The 20,347-nt window shown below is 38.3% G+C and overlaps 1 protein-coding gene across 5 annotated transcripts in view; it reads right to left on the bottom strand.

Moving 5' to 3' along the window:
- Nucleotides 1-20,347, bottom strand: part of SMYD3 (SET and MYND domain containing 3) — a 373,538-nt gene that overhangs the window by 334,658 nt on the left and 18,533 nt on the right. For all 5 annotated transcript variants that reach the window (XR_007374835.1, XR_007374836.1, XR_007374834.1 and 2 more), the window contains exon 2: nt 3,121-3,184. Coding sequence is in view for 2 of the 5 variants with exons in the window: in XM_048934936.1 (XP_048790893.1) it covers nt 3,121-3,184 (64 nt within the window). In the remaining 3 variants the exon portion in view is untranslated. The remainder of the gene's footprint in view (nt 1-3,120; nt 3,185-20,347) is intronic.

Raw genomic sequence — 20,347 nt, forward strand, 5'->3', positions numbered from 1 at the left:
TAATAGGCCTTTTGACTATTGTATGATCCCAAAATGAGAATTCAATCATAAAGATCAGCGCAAAGGATCTTTTCCAGCCCTACATTTCTAAGATCTCCTTTTTTCTAAGTGTTAAAAGTGAAAGCAAGCAGCTTCAACTGGCCTAAGAGATAACAGAGAATTCTGAAATTTGACACAGTACACTTGAAATTTTTCATCTTTAACATTTTCTACAAGCTAGAAATTCCAACTCCTCTTCTGTTTTGTCAGAACTTCTTGCTCTGCCCACATATCTTCTTGAAGGATAACATTTTTCAAGCTAAGTTCCAAGAGGCTAAATATCTTTTTCAAGGGTATTTCCTCCCCTACAGGTTAACACAAAGACACTTCTCATTAACCACTTGACACTTGAAACCAAGTGAGGATTTCTACAAGACATTTTCAGCCTTAAAAATGGCTCATTTTAGAATCATAGAATCCTTAGAATTGGAAGAGACCTCTGAATGCCATGTAGCTCAACTCCCCTGCCATGAATTTTGGCCCATCCTATAACAGAAATTCCCTGCTGAGTGTACTTCAAAGTTTCATTCACAAAGTCTACCTTTATCCCAAATCCAGTTCAGCCATTCAGTTAATATGGGGTTTCAGTCTGTTTCATTGTGGTTCATTTTCGAAAGTCAGATTTTTACTTCAATTCTGATTTCATTAACTGTATTAATTGGAAAACTCCATAAAGCTAACATACTTAAGCCTCAGTTAAGTGTTTTGTATGGTGGGATTTATTTAATACACGTGAAAAATTAATCAAATCATTCTGCAGCTAAGTGTAAATTGTAAATCCAACAGCACAACCAATATTTCCAAGCTGATCTGTTATTTAGTTATTTACAAGAATAAAATAATGCTGTTTTGCCAATATTCACTTTTTAAATATGCAAACTCCAATTTGAGTCAACACCCTGCTGTTTATTTTGTTCAGCAATTATTTCAATTGTAAGGGCACATACTAATGAATTGCACTGCAGCTACAAAGCCTAAGTAGAGCACAAAGCCCTCGCCTTGGCCAAGGAGAGCTCCACTAACAGCTGTTGTAAAAAGAGCTACATAGTAGTTTAGACAGCTTATTGAAAGAAAAATGAACTAGGGGACAGTACTCAACAGAAAACAGATCTGCTTTGTCTCAGTTTTATCCGGATCATTTGCACAGAATTGTCAGTCTCAATAAATTCACTGTTTTGTCCTTATAACTGAAATTTTTTTCAGTTGTTCTCAATTGCTATCTACTACCAAAAGAGACTGGGTGATATTAATTACACATTAATTCTGTATAACATTAACAGCACAAGATGCTGTGAGACAATAAATACACAGCATGTTCAGTGCTGATTACTTAAAGCAGAACCAGCCCTGTCTCCCCGAAATCAATACCTATAACAGTGGAGGTAGGGAAACTGGAGATGGCTTAAAGCATAAGAACCCTAGAGCTGGAAGCAAAAAACAAGAATATTCAAGATAACCTGAGGCTATCCAGTGTGAATCCTCAAAGCAAATTCACCTAATTGCTTTCCCAAAGGCTAAAACTCCATTTCCTAGTTTTGTTGCTATTACACATAGGTGAGAAGAGGCTATTGCATTACACCTTGTAAATTTGCTTCTGCAGGTCGGTGCCAGCATAGGGGCCATGGTGTCTCATTTCACATTAGAGTCATCAACGGAGGCTTTACCAATTACTCTCCTGACACACATTTGTTTTAAAGTTACCTTACAAATAACTCTGGTCTTCTATATTCTTCAGTTATATTTTCCTTGTGATTTCCTATAATAAATCTCTTTGTGGCACTATTATTAATGCTACAGCAAGCACCTAATGTACGTTGCACACATTTGCTGTACAATGAATCAAAATGTCTTATCTTCCTCCTTTCCCCCTCCATATGTTTTAATCCCCAAAAGAATGGGTTTTGGCATGTTGAGAGCATTGCAAATCACGTTGTGTGAGGGGGCATGGCACACCTAAAGTGTGAAAGGACCACTTGAAGGTCAAAGAATTAAAAAGTTAGATTTCTATATCTGTAATAGAATATCACTACTAGTCTTTATTAACAATTAATTGTCTTCCTTAGACAAGCAAACAAAAAATAACAATGCAAACCTAAGAGAAATTATGCAGAAATTAAATGGTTTTTTTTGTTTGTTTGTTTTTTGTTTCTGTTGTTGTTGTTGTTTTTTAAGGCAATCTTCATGCTTTGAATTTCAGGTGTCCGGTTTTCTGCCAAGTCACACCTTATGCAGTCATCTATCCATGTGTGACTATTCAATACCAAGGCCTGCCAACTTCTGTGCACAAGTTTCAGTTACAATATCAAACAGTAAAGCTAAGCTTCTAGGGTTGAACACTTTTCCAAGCTGTTTCATACAACAGAATAATAGGATAATTCAAATTGGAAGGGATCTCTGGAGTTCTCAAGTTGCAAAGTAGGGTTAATTCTGTGGTCAGATCTCACTCGGCAATTTATCCAGTAGGACCTGAAAACCTCCAAGGATGCAAATGGCACTATCACCATAGTCAGCCTGTTTCAATTCTTGGTTGTCCTCAGGATCAAGAAGTTTTTCCTTACACATCTGAATCTCTTTTCTTCCAACTTATTTCCACTGTCCCTCATCTTCCTGCCATGCATTTTGCAAAGTGCCTGGCTCCATCTTCTTGATACCATCCTTCAAGATACCGTTTTGTCCAATAATGCCTCTTACCTGCAAATACTCAAATCTTTCTTCCTCTTAAAACAAATGGGATATATACTCTTCCACAATAAAAATTACTGTTGAAATACAAATGCTTTTACTGCAGAACAGGCTTAGAACCTCCAGTCTGCAACCAGCAAGCTGCAGAATTCTCTCTCTCCCTCTAAGCACAGCCAAACACCACACATTTCATCTTAGCTCTGTCTCAGGAAATATAATCTTATATTTGTAACTGTAAGAATAACCAAAATAAAACAAGGCAATACACTCTCTATCCATAAACGCAAACCAAAAAATATAGAGACGTGCCAATGTGGAAAATTCATGGAGACCCTGTAAATTAAGTATTTAAATGATTGTTTTTCTTCAGTACTTTATAGCTGTAATTCTTCATCTTACCTGACATGATTTACCACAGTATTTAGCAACTTTGCACTGAGAGCATCTGTGCAGATGTTCATTCCTGTTAAGAAAAAAAAAATCTGTTAAAAATATGAATAGAGCCTTATATTTATCCTTCTTACATAACTGGCAGTTTTCAAATATTGGAGGAAAAAAAAAAAAAAAGTACCTGGAGGAAATTAAAAAAAAAAAACCTATAATGCATTGCAGCCCAAGAAGAAATTGTGCATTACATACAAAGCTGTTTTCACATTCCATTACTCGTATGACTTAATATACGTGGGGCCACCCTGAATTAACAGCAGAGATATCAAATGTGACTTTTTTGTGTGTGTCATACAGCTACAATCCTAATGAGTTTGAGTTTTTAGATACCATTACATCTGCATACTTATTAAGTGTCTTGAGCATTGTTTTCAGCATCAGCACATCTTAAGCAAGACCTGATTGTCAAACTGCAGTTATGACATCAGATTATAACTTTATTATTATAGAGCCTCAACGTGACAAGTCACAGCAGAATTGGTGGTCAGTAAGACCAAACTAAAAATGCATTCAGAGGTGAAATAATGAAAATCTAATGAAAGTTAGGAGGATAACGTACAGAGATGCACAGCACAATCCAAGGGTAAAAAGTGTCATCATTTTCTGATGTTGTCATAGTTTACAGTTATCCAAATTAAAAATAAAATATCACTATAGTTTTACAAATTTTCAGACATTAAATGTGAAAACATACACAGAGAACATCTTACACCTCAAATACGTGAATTCAAGAAGAAAGATTTACTCTAGAGCAGTAGAAAGGAGGCAAAGATTTTCATGTTCCTCTCCCCTTGATTTTCTGTAGAAAGTACTACATACAGATTTACAAAGAAGTAACATTCTTTGAATAGCTACTGTATGAAAACCACTATTTTGCTGCACAATATTTCACAGGCATTCCTGCTGACTACCAAGAGAATCATATCATAGAATCATAGAATGGCTTGGGTTGGAAGGAATCTCAAGGATCATGAATCTCCAACCCCTCTGCCACAGGCAGGGCCACCAACCTCCCCATTTAATACTAGACCAGGCTGCCCAGGGCCCCATCCAACCTGCCCTTAAACACCCCAGGGATGGGGCATCCACAACCTCTGGGCAGCCTGTTCCAGCACCTCACCACTCTCTCTGTAAAGAATTTCCCCCTGACATCCAACCTAAATCTCCTCTCCCTCAACTTGAAACCATTTCCCCTTGCCCTGCTATTATCAACCCTTGTAAAAAGTTGATTCCCCTCCTGTTTGTAGGCTCTCTTTAGGTACTGGAAGGCTGCAATGAGACCACCCCACAGCCTTCTCTTCTCCAGGCTGAACAAGCCCAGCTCATGTTAAGTTTTTCATCCACCAGGACCCCCAGGTCCTTCTCTGCAGGGCAATTCTCAAGGACTGCTCCTCCCAGTCTGTATACATGCCCAGGCCCAAGAGAATTACAAATTAGAAGTATTTCAGATACAAGCACATGTTCTGCTATTACATGCCATGCTAAGCAGCATGTTCCGTCAAGGACATGAAAGACTCATTTTTAATAAATGACCCACAAATTCTTTCTAGATGTTTTGCAATTAACAGCACAGATGAACATTGCTGAAGCTAGACATTTCAAATTACTGAAAGATGACACGACAAGAATTTCAACTTCTTTACTCACTGCTTTGTTCTTCCTATAAGTCTGCCAGTGAACTTTTCATAACATATTAATCATAGGCAATGCTATCAACAAAAAATCTGCCCACCAAACTGTGAAATAAAAATGAAAGAAAAAGAGACAGAGCTCTGGTATGCTGCTTAGCTGTTCACCTGCACAGCTGTAGTCCTCAAGTCTGCCACTCTGCAGTGTGCCTATGCTCTTTGCCATAGTTCTGCTCTATTCAGCTTCACAGAATCACAGACAACATGAGGGATCTTTCAGCCTCTCCTTTTCCAGAAAACTTCTTTTGTTCCACAATTCTACATCTAGTGAACTCCATCAAACTTCTCTTTATCACCTCTTCCTGTAGAATGACTTGGCAAAACATTTTCAAAACCAGACTTTTTTTTGTTCTAAATGCTATCCACCTAAACAAAGTGAGTTAGGGCTTGGCTAATACAGCATTAGCAATTTCAGTGACACGCACGTTAAAGTACCAAAAAGGCCAAGCACGAGCACGCAGAAGACAGATTCTAAAAGCAGAGCAATTATAACTTTCTAGAGACAGATTTTAAAGGAAAGGATGCCCATAAGTACTGGAGAACTCTCTCATACAGATTCCACATCCTTCCATCAGTCTAGATCTGACAACCTCAATGAACTACAAACAAACCTTGTCGGGGTCTGTTTTTCCCAAAAGATGCCGTGATTTACTGTAACCACTGATGAAGTCATCAACACTGGCTTATTCATTTTATAAAAAAGAAAAAAAGAAATAGACCATACACCACAAAGCACCAAGCTTCTTCTGCACCCTCTGAAGTTTCAGTACTTCACAGGATTAGATTCCTTCCATCTTTCACCACAAAGGGTAAACAATGCTGTAGTGACAAACAAATACGCATAGAAATCGAAGGACTATTACTCTAAATCTGTTTTTTTTCCAGACTGACACTACCAGTCAGATTACTTGAATAAGATGATCCTTGCTGTCACTGTATAACAAATTAACAATCTATTCATCTTTTGGAGTTGTTCTCAGTGACAAGTAGATGTAGGACACCACTTACAGACCTGAACAGCACAGCTACGATAAAACAGAATCACAGAATCACAGAATCACAGAATCACAAGGTTGGAAACAACCTGCAAGATCATCCAGTCCAACCACCCTCCCATTCCTATCAGCGCCACAAGCTACTAAACCATCTCTCATAGCTCCTCATCCAGGCGCCTCTTGAACACTGCCAGGGACGGCGACTCCACCACCTCCCTGGGCAGCCATTCCAGTGCCTGACCACCCTTTGAGAGAAAAAGTTTCTCCTAATATCCAACCTAAACCTCCTCTGGTATAACTTCTGGCCATTTCCTCGGGTCCTACTATTTGCCTGGGAGAAGAGGCCAGACCCTTTTGCACCACAACCTCCCTTCAGGAAGTTGAAACGGTTGTTTTGAATTCCAGACCTCTCCCTCCTGGATGAAAAAAAATTCCTTTAGACTTATAGTATCCATGAATCTTGCAACGTGGCATTTTAAATGTAAAAAAAGCATGATTCAACCCACTTACTCTGAATATAAAGAATTCAAAAATTCAATTCATGTATTTGTGTATATATGATTGATGCACTTTAGGACATTTTTAAAAAATGAGACTATTTGCCTATTTTATTCCAGTCCTACACATTTTATTAACATTACAGATTACTGAAACAAAGTCACTGTCAAATGCAGTATCTACTGCATCCCACCAGTGTGACCCACCTGAGTCACAGACTGCAAAGGCTGCCCAGGCAGTGTCAGCACGGTTGGATGCTACCAGCACCACGCCTGCACCCATACAATATGCAAAACCTTGCCCTTTTGAAAGCATCAGATGAGCAGTTAGTAAGTACAACCCAACAACAACAACCCCAGTGAATGAAAGCACTTTTGCCTGCTGGGGAAGAGCCTAATACAATTATAAAACACAAAGAAACCCAAGCAAACACAATTAGGCTACTTAATTTATAATGGAAATGCATCCACACTTCTCTGGTGATTGCAGGCACTTGACTTTCAGCCACTGCACACCAGATGAGCACAAGATGTAACACAGTATTTGATTACCAGGCTGTGCTCACCTCTCCTTGCTGTACAGTTTATTCACACTTCTGATGCTGCCACAGATTGCACGATGAAAGGGCAATCTCACATGAATTCCCTATTGCATTTTTGTAGTTGATGCTGCTTTTCAGTTAATAATCCAGCTCTATAATACGTGTCACAGAAGAGGTGCTCTTTCACATGCACATCATGTAGAACTAATTTCCTGAACAAATTCTTAAGCCTTTTATTCAGTCGAACACATCAAGTGCATGATGCTTACTTGGATTTTTCTGAGTGCATGCATATCAGACCCATCACACAGTGAAAGAAATCAATACCCACAGCAAGCAAACATGCCACTCATCATTTTGCTAACACAGCTTGGTCTTCCACTAATAAAAGTAAAGATGCTTATAACAAACTGCATTTTTAACTTGGTTGATCTGTGAGCAGCAGGTTACATGTGGCGCAGTGACCACCTTCCTTCCCATCCCTCAGCAGACGGAGAACAACACATAGCAGCAGAGCTGCTCATGTATGTGGGCACTAGCTATGCAGAAGGGCATCTGCAGCACACCAAAAGTGACAGCACAGCTCTGGGGATAAAGGCAAAAGATACCAAAGGAGGACTTGTGCAGGGGATAACATGCCCAAGGCCTGCCAAGCACCTGCACATCCCAAATCCAAGTCCTTGGCAAGCAACAAGAGCATCTACCCAAGGCCCAGGCACCAGTATCACATGGCTCAGTCTACTGCAGAGGAGCTTCCTTCCCCCTTCTCCCCTGGCCCCAGACATCCTCTGTCATTACAGGCAGGTTTTGCAGGCAAGGAGCTGCTAGTTCCCCTGTCATGTGATCCTCTTCATACACAGGTGTAGGGTCCCACCTCACCCTTTGAGCTTACACAAGAATGATGTTGGAAATCCATGTTCTTCAAAGTCATACAAAAATGCCCCATATTTTCCACTTGCATGCTTTACTGTGTTGAGAAAGCACATGAATTACTTTTCTAATGTAAAAGTAGCACTTGGGAGAAGTGGCATGTCAAGGGGTAGTTAGAACAGCCAATATTTAGAATTAAAAGGCAGTAACCACAGCTAACCATCAGACTGACTTATTCAAGTGAAAAGTAAGAGAGATCTTGTATATGAGAAAAAAAATTATTTCCAAATACAAGCATACTCTCCTTTACACCCGAAAACACTTCAGAAGTGGTACTGCAGGAAAGAAAGAAAACTCGTGGCAAGAGTTCAGACATTTGTGCTCTCACGTGAACCACCCAGTAACACAAACGTACAGTTTGTTTGGCATACCCACAGCTTTAGTCTTGGCTTCTGAAGTCTCATGTGTCATCCTGAATACTGCAATTTGCAGTAATTCTTGCTACATTCAACCTTGTATTTAACACCTCAAAATGTTTCTGGATACATTCTGCAAGCAAAAACTCAATTCAGACAGATGAAGGAAGAGAGGATCCTTCTGCTTAGAATGAGCCTCAGTTCTGTTCAGATCTTAGCAACTATCATCTTTACATCTTTACATGTGTACTACCTTTTGTTTGTTTGTTTGTTTAAAAATACACACTAAGTAGGTGATAAATGTGCCATGTCATATTACTTCAGTTAACTGAGAGTTCTGTGGTTTGGTTATTATCTCTCATAATTGGACTCTTATGAAGAACCACTAGTCCAAATAAATTTCCAAATAAAATTTTGTTGTAGTCAACAGTCATTTCTTTGTTCCACTATGATGTTTTCCCGTAACATTTATGTTAGATTTTGTTTTTTTCTTCTTTGGCAGCTTGAAGGAATCAAGGCTGAAGCAAGACTGGGAAAACAATAAACGAAAGCCATCCATTGGATAGATTTTCATTTATTTTCATGTAGAAACTAGTCTTTCTGTTCATGCAACATTAGCAGCATCACTAAATTGTGATGAGAAAACATTTACTTTTCAAAAACTTCATAGTATTTTGTGAAGATATAATCTGTTAAAATACCACACTCACAGAATGGTGCAAGAGCACTTGTTGAAATTGAAAAGTTATCTAAAGTCACAAGTAGAAGATTCTCCCTCAGAGAAAATCCTCCCACAAAAAAAAATATATATATATACATATGTATTTATAATATATATATAATATTTTTTTTCTGAAATTACAGCTGCTGAAATAAGCAGAATAAGCAATAATTCGCTGTAACCAAGAAGAGAAACTCATAACTGAACAATGAGCTGATAACTGACGAAAAGCTTCAAATGCAATCCTTTCCAACAAAATGAATGAACTTTTAAGAACAAACACCTAACAATATGAACCATAGCACGAAAGACATTTACTTTTGAATTTTATCTCTTTATTCAACGCTTACTCTGACCCTAATCAATGCAAGAAAGTACAAGAAAAAGTATAGAAAACCCAGAGAAGGCTTCAAAAGTAATTTCAGTAGTATAGGGCCACATTCTGTCCCCTTTACGCAAAACTATAATTCAGGAGAAGCATTTAGCATCTCCCATAAGAGTCCTTATTTATTCTAGAGTACAAACTAGCTTTAATGTAAAATACCTTCCATGTTTTACACATGCATACACGCATGCCACCACTTTATCAACAAGGCTGATGAATAAAATAAATGCTACCACAAACAAAATCAATAGTTGCATGCAAATACTGTGGTTATCACCGAGAGCAGTGATGCAAAACTACAGGAAAGTTTGGATCTGAAAGTAGGCAACTACTTAGGGTTGCCTCCTAAACTTACTTGCTCTGCAAAGCTACTTGGACACTTTCCCTCAAATGTCCAAAGGATTCTTGTAATGAACTGCACTGCTCATAAAATGTCACTACAGACTTTTCTAGTAAAATAATATAAAAATAGCTCCTGACATCAGTAACTCCACTCCCACTTCCAGTCAACCCTTTAGGACAGAATGGCTTTCTACAGCGGAACTGGCCAAAATGCTGCAATGACTGATTCCAGAAAGCCTCTGCACATTTGGATTGTTTATACTCAAAACAAATTATCAGAGAGCCTGAAATCAGCTCCATATCGCTTTATCACACAGACTACTCTATGTACTCTGGTGACATCCTATGGTTAAAAGTGTAATAGATGTTTCTTCAGTTGCAATGATTAGTCACTCCAGTTTCCCTTTTCCATTTAATCAAGATTATAAAAAGTCAAAAGAAATGCCTGTACCTATAATGAGGTTGAGATATTTTCAGGAAAAAAAAAAGGAACCATAATTTGACAGACAAGAGCACTACGGCTAAGATGCCCAAATGCACTTTCCACCCATCCCACGTACCAATTTGACAGTAGGGAAAAGCTGTATAATTTTCACTTTTTCCAAATTTGTTGATCTTCAAGATAAAAGCTTTAAAAAAAAAAACCAAAAACCTATCAAATTCAGAAGCATACTTTAGTGTATTTTAGAAGACAAAGTAATCACTAGCTTCAAGATAAGCCATCCTTGTTAAGAATTAACAGTTAGACCAGGAAGGCATGTAACACTGGTATTCAATCCAAGAACCTCAGCAGCACTAAACGATACGCTTTAAGATGTGTACACACTTAGGTATTTCTGGAGAATGGCAAGCCTCCCTCACAAACTATGTCTTTGATTAGTACTGGTACATTTCTGACAGTAGTCAACACCTACACAATAGATACTTATTCCAGTTAAGGAAGTTTCAGAATAATTTAGTATCCCTCAGAAATTACTCAATTTTTTGAAGACTGACCGTGAATTTTACTTGGAGAGGAAGAATCAAGGGTTTTTTCTGAAGCTATTACTTCCATTCACAGAATTCATTTTTAAAGAAGCCATGGGAATTCCAATATACAACATGCTTCCATACACATAGCCATTGGTTTCCCTCTTTTTCCTTACAACATTATTTTATAGTGAACAATGAAAAAAGAAGGAGCTGGAAAGCCATAATATCTGTCATGAGAGATTGTCATCTACTTGCTTACTGAGTTGGCCCAGCCACAACACATCAGCACACACATTGTCATTTCAAAAATTGCTACTGGTATGGGAGAAATTTCAAAGAGGAATAGATACTTCAAGGAGGTTTGACCTAATATGAAGAATTATAAATTGATGTGCACTGACTGTTGGCTCAGCAGGATTATCCAGCTAAAACTGCTTGGGGTTTTTTTTTTGTGCCTGTGTATTTTTTTTTTTTAAAGCTTCAGAAAATATTATGTTTACATCACTATAAATCTTCAGTTAAATCTCATTTTCTCCATGGCCAAGAAATGTGAGCCTTTAATCATCATACTGTAGCTTTAGCAACGGGTCATGAGTGAAATCAGATTACTTGTTTCAGTTCAACAAGCATGGAACGAGACTTTGTAGAGTAGGGTACAAGAAATTGAGAAATAGTTTTTCCCTGTTAGTAAAAGGAGAGACTGAAGGTTTATTGTGACACACAAAAGCTAGAAGAACAGTACAGGTTTTGTTAACACAGAGCAGAACTGATTCGGCTTGCAAACAATAGTGTTAAAATTAACAGCAATACTGTGTTGTGCAGAGTAAGAGAAATGCCAGCAGCACCTGTGTGAAAAACATGAGCCTTCAGTAATTTCTGAAGTGAACCATGTCCCAAACCAATGAAATGAGAATGTCTCTTCTTCTATGGGAGAAGGAGAACTGAGCCTGACCCCCCCCCATTCATTACAAATAATAATAATTTGGAGGAAAAAGAAAGTTTAATAGGCGAAGGACTGAAGAATCAATCCCTGCCCCAACACATGCACTTTTAAAATGATTTTTCTGCATCCCCATTCTAAACCCTGGCTTAGGTGACAATCAGCAGAGATTCATCCCAAAAGAGACAGCTACCTAACTAGGAAACTGGAAAGCTTATGTTCACGAAGCCTCCATAAACCTAGGATAGAAGCCTGGATTATTCCATTAGTTCAGTATTAATCATTCTCGTAGAACTCAGGAACTTTGAAAATGCCTGGTAACTGAGCTACAAATACTAATTTGTGTTGGCAATGCTCAAGACAGAATTACAAACAGATGCTCCAGGTTTGCCTGAAAAACTAAGTCTTCTTCTGAACAATTAATGATATTGCCAGAATAAATAAATATGCAGTCATCTGCTAACATTAAGTATATATAAGCTCAAAACCCTAAACCAAAGTATACATTCTATGAAAACATTAAACAGATAATAAGCTAGGCATTGCCAAGTCAATTGTTTTATGTCAGTAAAAGAATACACTATGGCTATTTTACAGCAAAGAGATGATATGCTCAATAGTACCATCACATACCAAAAAACTACATGTGGGAAGAGTACCACTGAGACATGAACTCAGTAAAATACTCAAGGAAGAATGATCTCATTATCAACACATTTTCATACTACAGAAGGTGTCAGGGACATTGACTTTGAAAATAAAATGAAAATTTAAATAAAAACAAGAAATGCAAACATTTTCTAAAACTGGAAAGAAAAAATATATTTAGTACATCATTACATTTAATTTGTGGAGCATTAGAGTAACATTAAATGCACCCCAAACTAATCTCAAAAAGAAAAATTGGTCATATTGTGTTTAACTGGAACTCTTTTGAAGAAATAAACCAAAAGAGCAGCTGATGTGCATTCCTCTATGGGATCTGCATATTTTTATAAAGAAGTAACTCGTTCTTGTATCTCTTCAACTCTTCGAATTTGCTCATCATATGAAATGCAACAACTCAGCTTTGTCTTGAGGAAATCCATTAAGTTCCCAAATATTTACTTATTTTAGTTGAACTGTTTAGGTTTCTAAGATGACAAAAACTTTATTTATGAAAGCATAGTTAGGGTGCATATATCTAGGTATTTGCACATTTATAGAGGAAAACATTTATTGGGTGAGTCAACAGCTGCAGTAAAAGCACCAACTACAGAAATTATGTAAATGAAAGGAGGAAAACCTTAAATTTCTGGGAACTAAACTGTTGTGTTCTCAAACATAGCACTGAAGACAAAACTTACAGTGCCATCCTCTTGCTCAGCAATGGATTTCTTTTGTACCACTGAAGTCTTTGACATTTCTGCCAACAGTGACAGCATAGAGTGAAGGCAGTAATGGAGAAAATGATACATTTGGGTGAGTTTCTTCCAATGAAGAAACTGCAACATCCTGTGCTCACCATTGCACTGAGAGGACTAACCCCAGCAGAAATATTTGCACGTTGCAGTACTAAAGCACACATGCAGGTAGCCTTTTTAGGCTTTTCATCTCATCTCATTTGTATGTTATCCCATAATAACAAAATTTGGCAAGACAGGCTTCCATCAAAATAACACTTGTGCTGTGTTTGCACGCCCTGTAGGAGCGGCACAAAACCAGTGCCCTCACTAATGTGTATAAATGACTGCCTGATGGCTGCACAGATGTTCCACTGTGTATTTGTACGGGCACTGTGGTCATTTTGGAAAGCCCTTCTCCAATCTGTCACAGAGTACCTGTTCCTAGTTTCCTGACCTGGGGAATAAGATTCACCATCACATGGCTTACTGATAATTGCCACACGCTCAATCTGTTGTGAACAAAACGCACGTTAGCACTGCCTCACTTTGAGGAACAGCCGTACATTAAGCAATTGAAGAAGCGATGGTAGTATTTATGCTGCTGATAAGCACTGCAATTTAATACACCTTAGAGCTTGCACTTAGGTCCTTCAGTACAAGTCATGTGGCCTTTAACAAGTGATATATATTTTCTCCTCTAATGCAGCTTCAACCATATACTGCCCGTGAGCACTAATTACAGAGTAATCACTGACAGTCCAAACTCACCCTCTAAATGGTTTACAGAGAATAAATAACAAAAGGCTATGGCAAATAGAAACAGATTCCCTTAGAATCACAGTTTCTGGTTTTGCATATAACTGCTTTCTAACAAAGATGACAAGACATAATCCACTTCAGCATTATTTTTTTAATGCTCTTTAATCAGATAGAAGAACTGGGCATTTAACGTTCACATATAAAGGGGTTAAATGCCAAGGTTGCTAAAGGTAACCTTGATGTAGCAGCCAGATGATGGATGATCATGAACAATAAAAAGACATTTCAAAATTTAAGATCACAAGGACAGACAATTGTTGTACATCATTGCTATTTAGACATTACTCCTTTTGTGTACAATGACATACTGTGACGCAGGAGTCAGCAGGTCAACAGCACCAACTATAACATACAAAGCTGTTTGTGTCACTCCAATATCACATAAAACCATAACAGCAACCACGTCCAGGAAATTATTCAGTATTTTGTTTTAAGACATCCTTTTGCTTAGTTTCAAAATCGTAAAAGCTGTTAAAAATATACCTTGAGCTGTTAGCAGTGGAAAAAGGATGAGACAGTCTCACTGGTATAAAAAGAGAACTAATTTTGAATATGAGTTTAAAATACAGTAACATTAGGAAACACTATAAAGTGTCTCAGGGTATATTTTGAAGATCAGAAATATTCATGGTAAAATTCAGTTCTGTGATGGCACTTATTGCTGAAAAATATTGTGTAGCTTCTCTGCTTTTTAAATATCTTCATTATAACTTTTCAAACTTTGTACATTCAGGAGTTTCTGAAAACAAAAATCCATGCACAATAAACTTTTTTCAGAATATTTCACCATTTAATTGTTAAAGCATCGACAGCTTAATTTTTGGTTCATTCAACTGTTAAAGCAAAAAATGTCCTGAATACAACGATCTCAAAAATAGAAAATGGTATGAACAATAAAATGACATTACAGCCATTTCCAGTTCTAGCAGCATCATCTATCTGCTCTACCCCCACTCCACTATGACCTCAACTAGAGCTGCTGAATGCATTACAGCCATGGGGCAGCTTACCTCATAGCAAGCATAAATCCATCGCTTGTCCGCCTCTGCTATGCTTCTGTGAAGCATCCAGGTCTGGGTCCCCCCAGCACAAGAAAGATATGCTGAAGTGGGTCCAAAGGAGGGCCACAAGGATGATCAAAGGGCTGAAGCACCTATCCTATAAAGTTAGGTTGAGGGAGTTGGGACTGTTTAGTTTGGAGAAGAGAAGGCTCTGAAGAGACCTCATTATAGTCTTCCAGTAGTTGAAGGGAGCTCATAAAAAAGGTGTAGACTGAGTTCTTACATCATTTGATGCTAACAGGACAAGGGGAATGGTTTTAAACTAGAAGACGGAAGATTCGGGTTAGATGTCAGAAGGAAATTGCTTACTCAGAGGGCTTGGCACTGCTGCCCAGAGAAGCTGTGGTGCCCCATCCCTGGAGGTGTTTAAGGCCAGATTGCATAGGGCCCTGGGCAGCCTGAGCTGGTGGGTGGCAGAGCTGCCCATGGCAGGGTGTTGGGGCTGGGTGGGCTTTGAGATCCCTTCCAACTCAAACCATGCTATGATTCTATACTTCAAGTTAACTAAAGCACAAAGGGTTGCAGTGATACTGAGAAAAGACAGAAATCCCAGTGCGTGCTTTACCAGGATTTGCCCAGCAGCTATGGCCTGGGCAGCAGGATGTTGACTTGCCAAAAGGAGCCCTGCTCTGAAAAATTTGGAGGCATCAGCCCTGGTGAGCTGAATGGTAGCTCATGGAGGTGCAACCCCTGCTATTGTGGGATTGCAGTGATGCCTGCTGTGTGTTACCAACAGCAATTGCCAACTGCAAATTGAAGTGGCTGAACTTCATCTCTCCATCAGTTTCAGGAGTCACAAAACCTTGACCCAAGGCAAGGACCAGGCTTTTAATCCTGTTTGTGAAGCAGATGGCCACACAAACTTGTTTTGAAGGAAAACTAGATTACATCATGCATTTCACAGGCTATTACACTACACCTCCCTCATCATTTAATTTTTCAGATGTTCTGTCATTTCATTAGCATAAAATTGGAGAGGAGAAAAAAAGAAATAAAAGTCTCATCAAGCAATCCTGACAGCTACAGTTTCCTACACCACTTATTTCAATGATGTGTTCATTACCATGTCACTGTGTCCAGCAATATCATTTAAATAGCAGTGGGCATCAAAGAACTTTAAAGACAGTGGAGAAGGGTAGGCAAGTCAGCCCCAAAGCAGGTCAGTGAAGAGGTGAGGGAAGGAGCAGGGGCAGCAGACTGCAGGCAAGTCACAGCTCAGAGCCATGGGCACTACAGTAGCAAAAGAGATGGGAACACACAGACAGGAAAGGGAGAGGGAGGGAGTAGCAGCATCTTGGCACAGCAAAACACCAGCAGCCCTCCTATGTCCAAATGATGAACGAGGAGAAACTAGTCTCAGATGAAGCACCCAGCTGTCCTCCTGGTTATTTTTCCTTCAAATCTATATGAAGATTTGGATTTCACAGAAACTGACAATGAATCAGCTGCATGTAACAGAGCCCAAACTTTTGTCAGAAAAAATAGGTTGATGATGTCACTATCTGTCCAAGCACTGAAATGACCTACAATTAAACCGAGTTTTCAATGCAATTAAAATAAGTACTCAAATACGATACAAAAACTGTCTCAGAATGATTTTAAAAAGAGACAAAGATTATTTACGTATATCCAGATCTGGAAGTGATCATGTGGCACTGAGAATTTTTTCACATTTAATATTTTAATTCACTGGCATGTAAGAATTTCTCTACCATTCAACCATAGTTAGCCAGAAATAGTGTATGTGTAAAAGCTATAAAAACAATTTCAAAGGCAGTCCTTTAAAACTACCATTGAAAATGATGCACAATTTGATGCCCTCTGCTTCTTTATTCACCTAAACAGAAGACTAACGAGATAAAATTGGCTCAAAACCCAAACACCAAATGATATGACCATTATCATCACACCCGCAAACTTAGAGTTAATGAGTTCTGCATGAGTTATACGGTACAGAATAAAAACTATGTTATATTCACTTTTTGCTACAGAGTGTTACTACGATAATCTTCTAGTCATACAGTATTAATCAGCTGTAAATATCAGCTGCAGGCACAAGACACTCTGGCCAGTAGCCTCAAAATAAATCAGCAGCTTTTATTTTAACTCTCAAACCATTTTTCAAGGGGAAAATGCTGTGCCTTTAGACTATAACTTGTACCCTTTTTTTGTTGGTTTTTTTTTTTTGTTTGCTTGTTTTGGTTTCGGTTTTTGCACTGGTACCAAGTAGTCATTAATAGTCTAGTTTTCATTTAAAAAAAAAAAATCACAGCCACCTCAACATTAATATACCTGTTTTATTTCTTCTCAAAGGATTTTCCTCCATTTTTTAGGAGATCGTTTGGCAGCAGCTCAGCCAACCCACTAAAACAAAGATTTCATATGCTGTCTTATCTCACCCAGAAGGTTGCGATTAAGGTGGGATTCCAAAGACTCACCAAATAGAGCACTCACTACTTAAGAGTCACCAGAGCAGGTCGTCAGACAACCATGGCCCAGAAGAACAATACAAGGCAATTTATTGAGCTTTCTAACAACAACTGATCAGCTACTTTGAGGCAAAACTAGGCAAGTTTCTAACAATTAGTAAGCACCATGGATAAGGGTACTTGGCACAGATGTTATTTCCCCCTTAACTATTTCACAGCAAATTTAGGCAGCAGCTACTGCTACCAAAGCTACCAAAGAAAAGCAAATAAAAGAACAAAGAGAAGAAATAAAAACAGCAAAAGAGAGATTTAAAGACAGGTATAGCTCACCGCTCTTGGATCCAGTGCTGTCTGGAGTCTGTGGTCTTGATCTGGGTATAAACACGTGTGGTTCCGCATTATATAGTCTGATTGTCTGGGACCACTCTTCAGGGCAGCACCCTATTTGTGTCAAAAAGACTCAGGAATTTCTGATGAGTCTCTGGCCATCATGGATACCCTCCTCCATTTTCTGATCTTTATAAGCCATGAGGGGACGTGAGAGGAAATGAAGGTAAACGTAAGCCCATCACTCCGCCTCTGCAGAGTGAGGTTCCATAGACCTTACAAGCTTTCAACTTGGATCCTTAAGGCTCCATTCTTCCATTCTCACTGTTGTTAAGCTTAGTTACTGTTTGAGTCAACAAGTTCCCTGTACAGCCCTTAAGGCTCCATTGTCCAAAGCCCCATTCTGTCTCAGACCTATGGCATGCAGAAAACACATAATTGTCTTTGTTGTTGTTTTATTGAATTATTGAATATTTATTGTATTATTGAACGGTGATAGTATTAAGAAAGAGTCCATTGAGTAGAAAGCATCACTGATACCCAATTAGGTTTTTGGAGGAATTACTTGTGAACTTAAAATCACCTTGAAGCTTATAAATGTCTTATAAGATTGTACAATCAAATCTTTCTAAAAGGGCAAAGTGCATGGTGACCACTGTCAAATTAATTGTTCAATCAAGAAGCAGTAAGTAAAAGGAGTTAGTTCTGTTCTGCTCCATTGCATACAGTTACATCTTTGATAACTGCCTCATGGGAGTTTATGGATCCTCCATGACCCCTGTAGAAACTCAATTGACTTCTTCCCTGCAAATTCTATTAGAATCGGTCCCTGCATCGCTGCTCACAATAATCAAGAACAGAGAGCCTGATTTATGGATAAGTATTTCGTTTTAGTCTAACTCAATAGAATATAAAATAGATAAGGTTATGAGATGGCTGTTTAAAAAAAAATAGAAAAAGGAAAAAAAGTCAACTACATCCCATTCTATACCATATGCTACAAAAGAAGTTTTAAATTTAAAAAAACACAAAAAAAAGCCTATACTGGAAGTCCTTCAGGAACATGGGGAAGGTGAAAGAGGAAAGTGTTTTGCCTATATATTGGCCTTTTCGAAAGTACCAAGATTTGTACACAAAAGAAATCATAAATGACTAACAGTCACACTGTTATGGCATCCAAATGTTCTAAAGTTCACCTACAGCAAGAAGCATCTCTTTTACAGAATGTAAAGGTTCCCAGTAGGAGCAAAACTGATGAATTTAAGAAGATGGCTCATGCTGTTTACTAGTAAATTTAACAAGCTTCATGAGCTAATTCTTCTTCAGAGATCTAGCAGCCCCTAACAAAGATACAGTAGTTATTTTTCATTTCCTTAAAGCTATAGGCTATACTCAGCTATAAATATTTAGCACTATTCAACTACTTAGTTCAGCTTGTAATTTCAAGATATTTGAACTGACCAAAGAACGTAAGATATTTATAAGAATAATAAGACATTTCATAACAGAGAACACTGGCACAGCAAAGGCATTAAGTAAACTTCAGGTATTTCTTTTTTTATTATCACTTTGCTCCAAAATTTCTATAGTTTGGATCCTCCCACCAAGAAGGATCCAAGTAGTTTCAGGTATAGAAATCATTTCCATCATTATAAAAGTTGGAAGAAAATCTGCTGGAAATAATTATCAAATGATGAGCAGAACAAGCTTATAGAAAATTAGCAGATTAAATTACTTAGCCTAATGTCATACTTATGGCACGTGGGACAAAGAGGGAATTTTTTTTTTTTTTTTTTTTTTTTTTTTTTTGTAGTCATGAAAGAGTGACTGAAAGCAAACTACTAGAATATTAAAAGTTTGGGAAGTTACAATAAAGGTTTAGACCCGAAGATGGGTCAGCTTACGAATACTTATGCTTAGGGAAAAATTCCTCCTTTCAGCGCACTTTGGAAACGATTTAAGGCCATACACAGATAATCAGATTACAAAATGAAGATAAACACATGAAACAACAGTGATTCCAACACGGAAACTCTGGAGGAGTTCAGAAGCCAATACAGAACCTGAAGGGAATTTTGAAAAGTCAATGTGCCTGCAACGCAAATCTACCTGAGCTGAAGGGAAGAGCCTTCCTAACTCCCCTCTCTGATGGCAGAACACCTGTGCTGATTTGTTTTGAATCCATAAAGCCTCCCTCTCCCAGCATGTGCATTAGCTACATCGTAATTATGTCCAGAGCAACCTATCTCCCTGCTATTACAGAAAAACCCACATACTTCATTGAGCTGGTAATTATCTTTACTGCCACTAACTTGGCCACTCAGCCAAGATGAGTCTCTTGCAACAAAGGCTTTCTTCACTGCAGCTTTATGAATCCAAAGTTCATTTCTTGGGGTTTATCAGACAGATCTAGAACTTGGATTAAAGATGTCAAAAATGAGATTCAGATAAACACAGACTGATGGTCAGAGTTTATTACCAAAATTTGCAGTTCTCATAGAAATGTAAGCACACCCATCTCAAGAATTTGACATTTAGCCTTCTCATGGCGATACAAAAAAGAAACAGACAGACAAACCCCATACTAGGACATCTGACCAGGGCACTGCAGCTCATTCCTTCCTTTGGCAACACAAAGATACTGCTCTTTGTGAAAAGCTTTTCTTGGATGAAACACTTCTCTCCCTTTGCTCCCACTCTCAGTATATGATCTGTACAGGCATTTGCATCGTGCCCACCCAAACTACACCCACCACAGCAGAGCTGCAGCACATACAGCCAGCAACCCAT

The sequence above is a fragment of the Lagopus muta genome, chromosome 2 (genome assembly GCF_023343835.1).
Source record: "Lagopus muta isolate bLagMut1 chromosome 2, bLagMut1 primary, whole genome shotgun sequence".
Lineage (NCBI taxonomy): Eukaryota > Metazoa > Chordata > Aves > Galliformes > Phasianidae > Lagopus > Lagopus muta.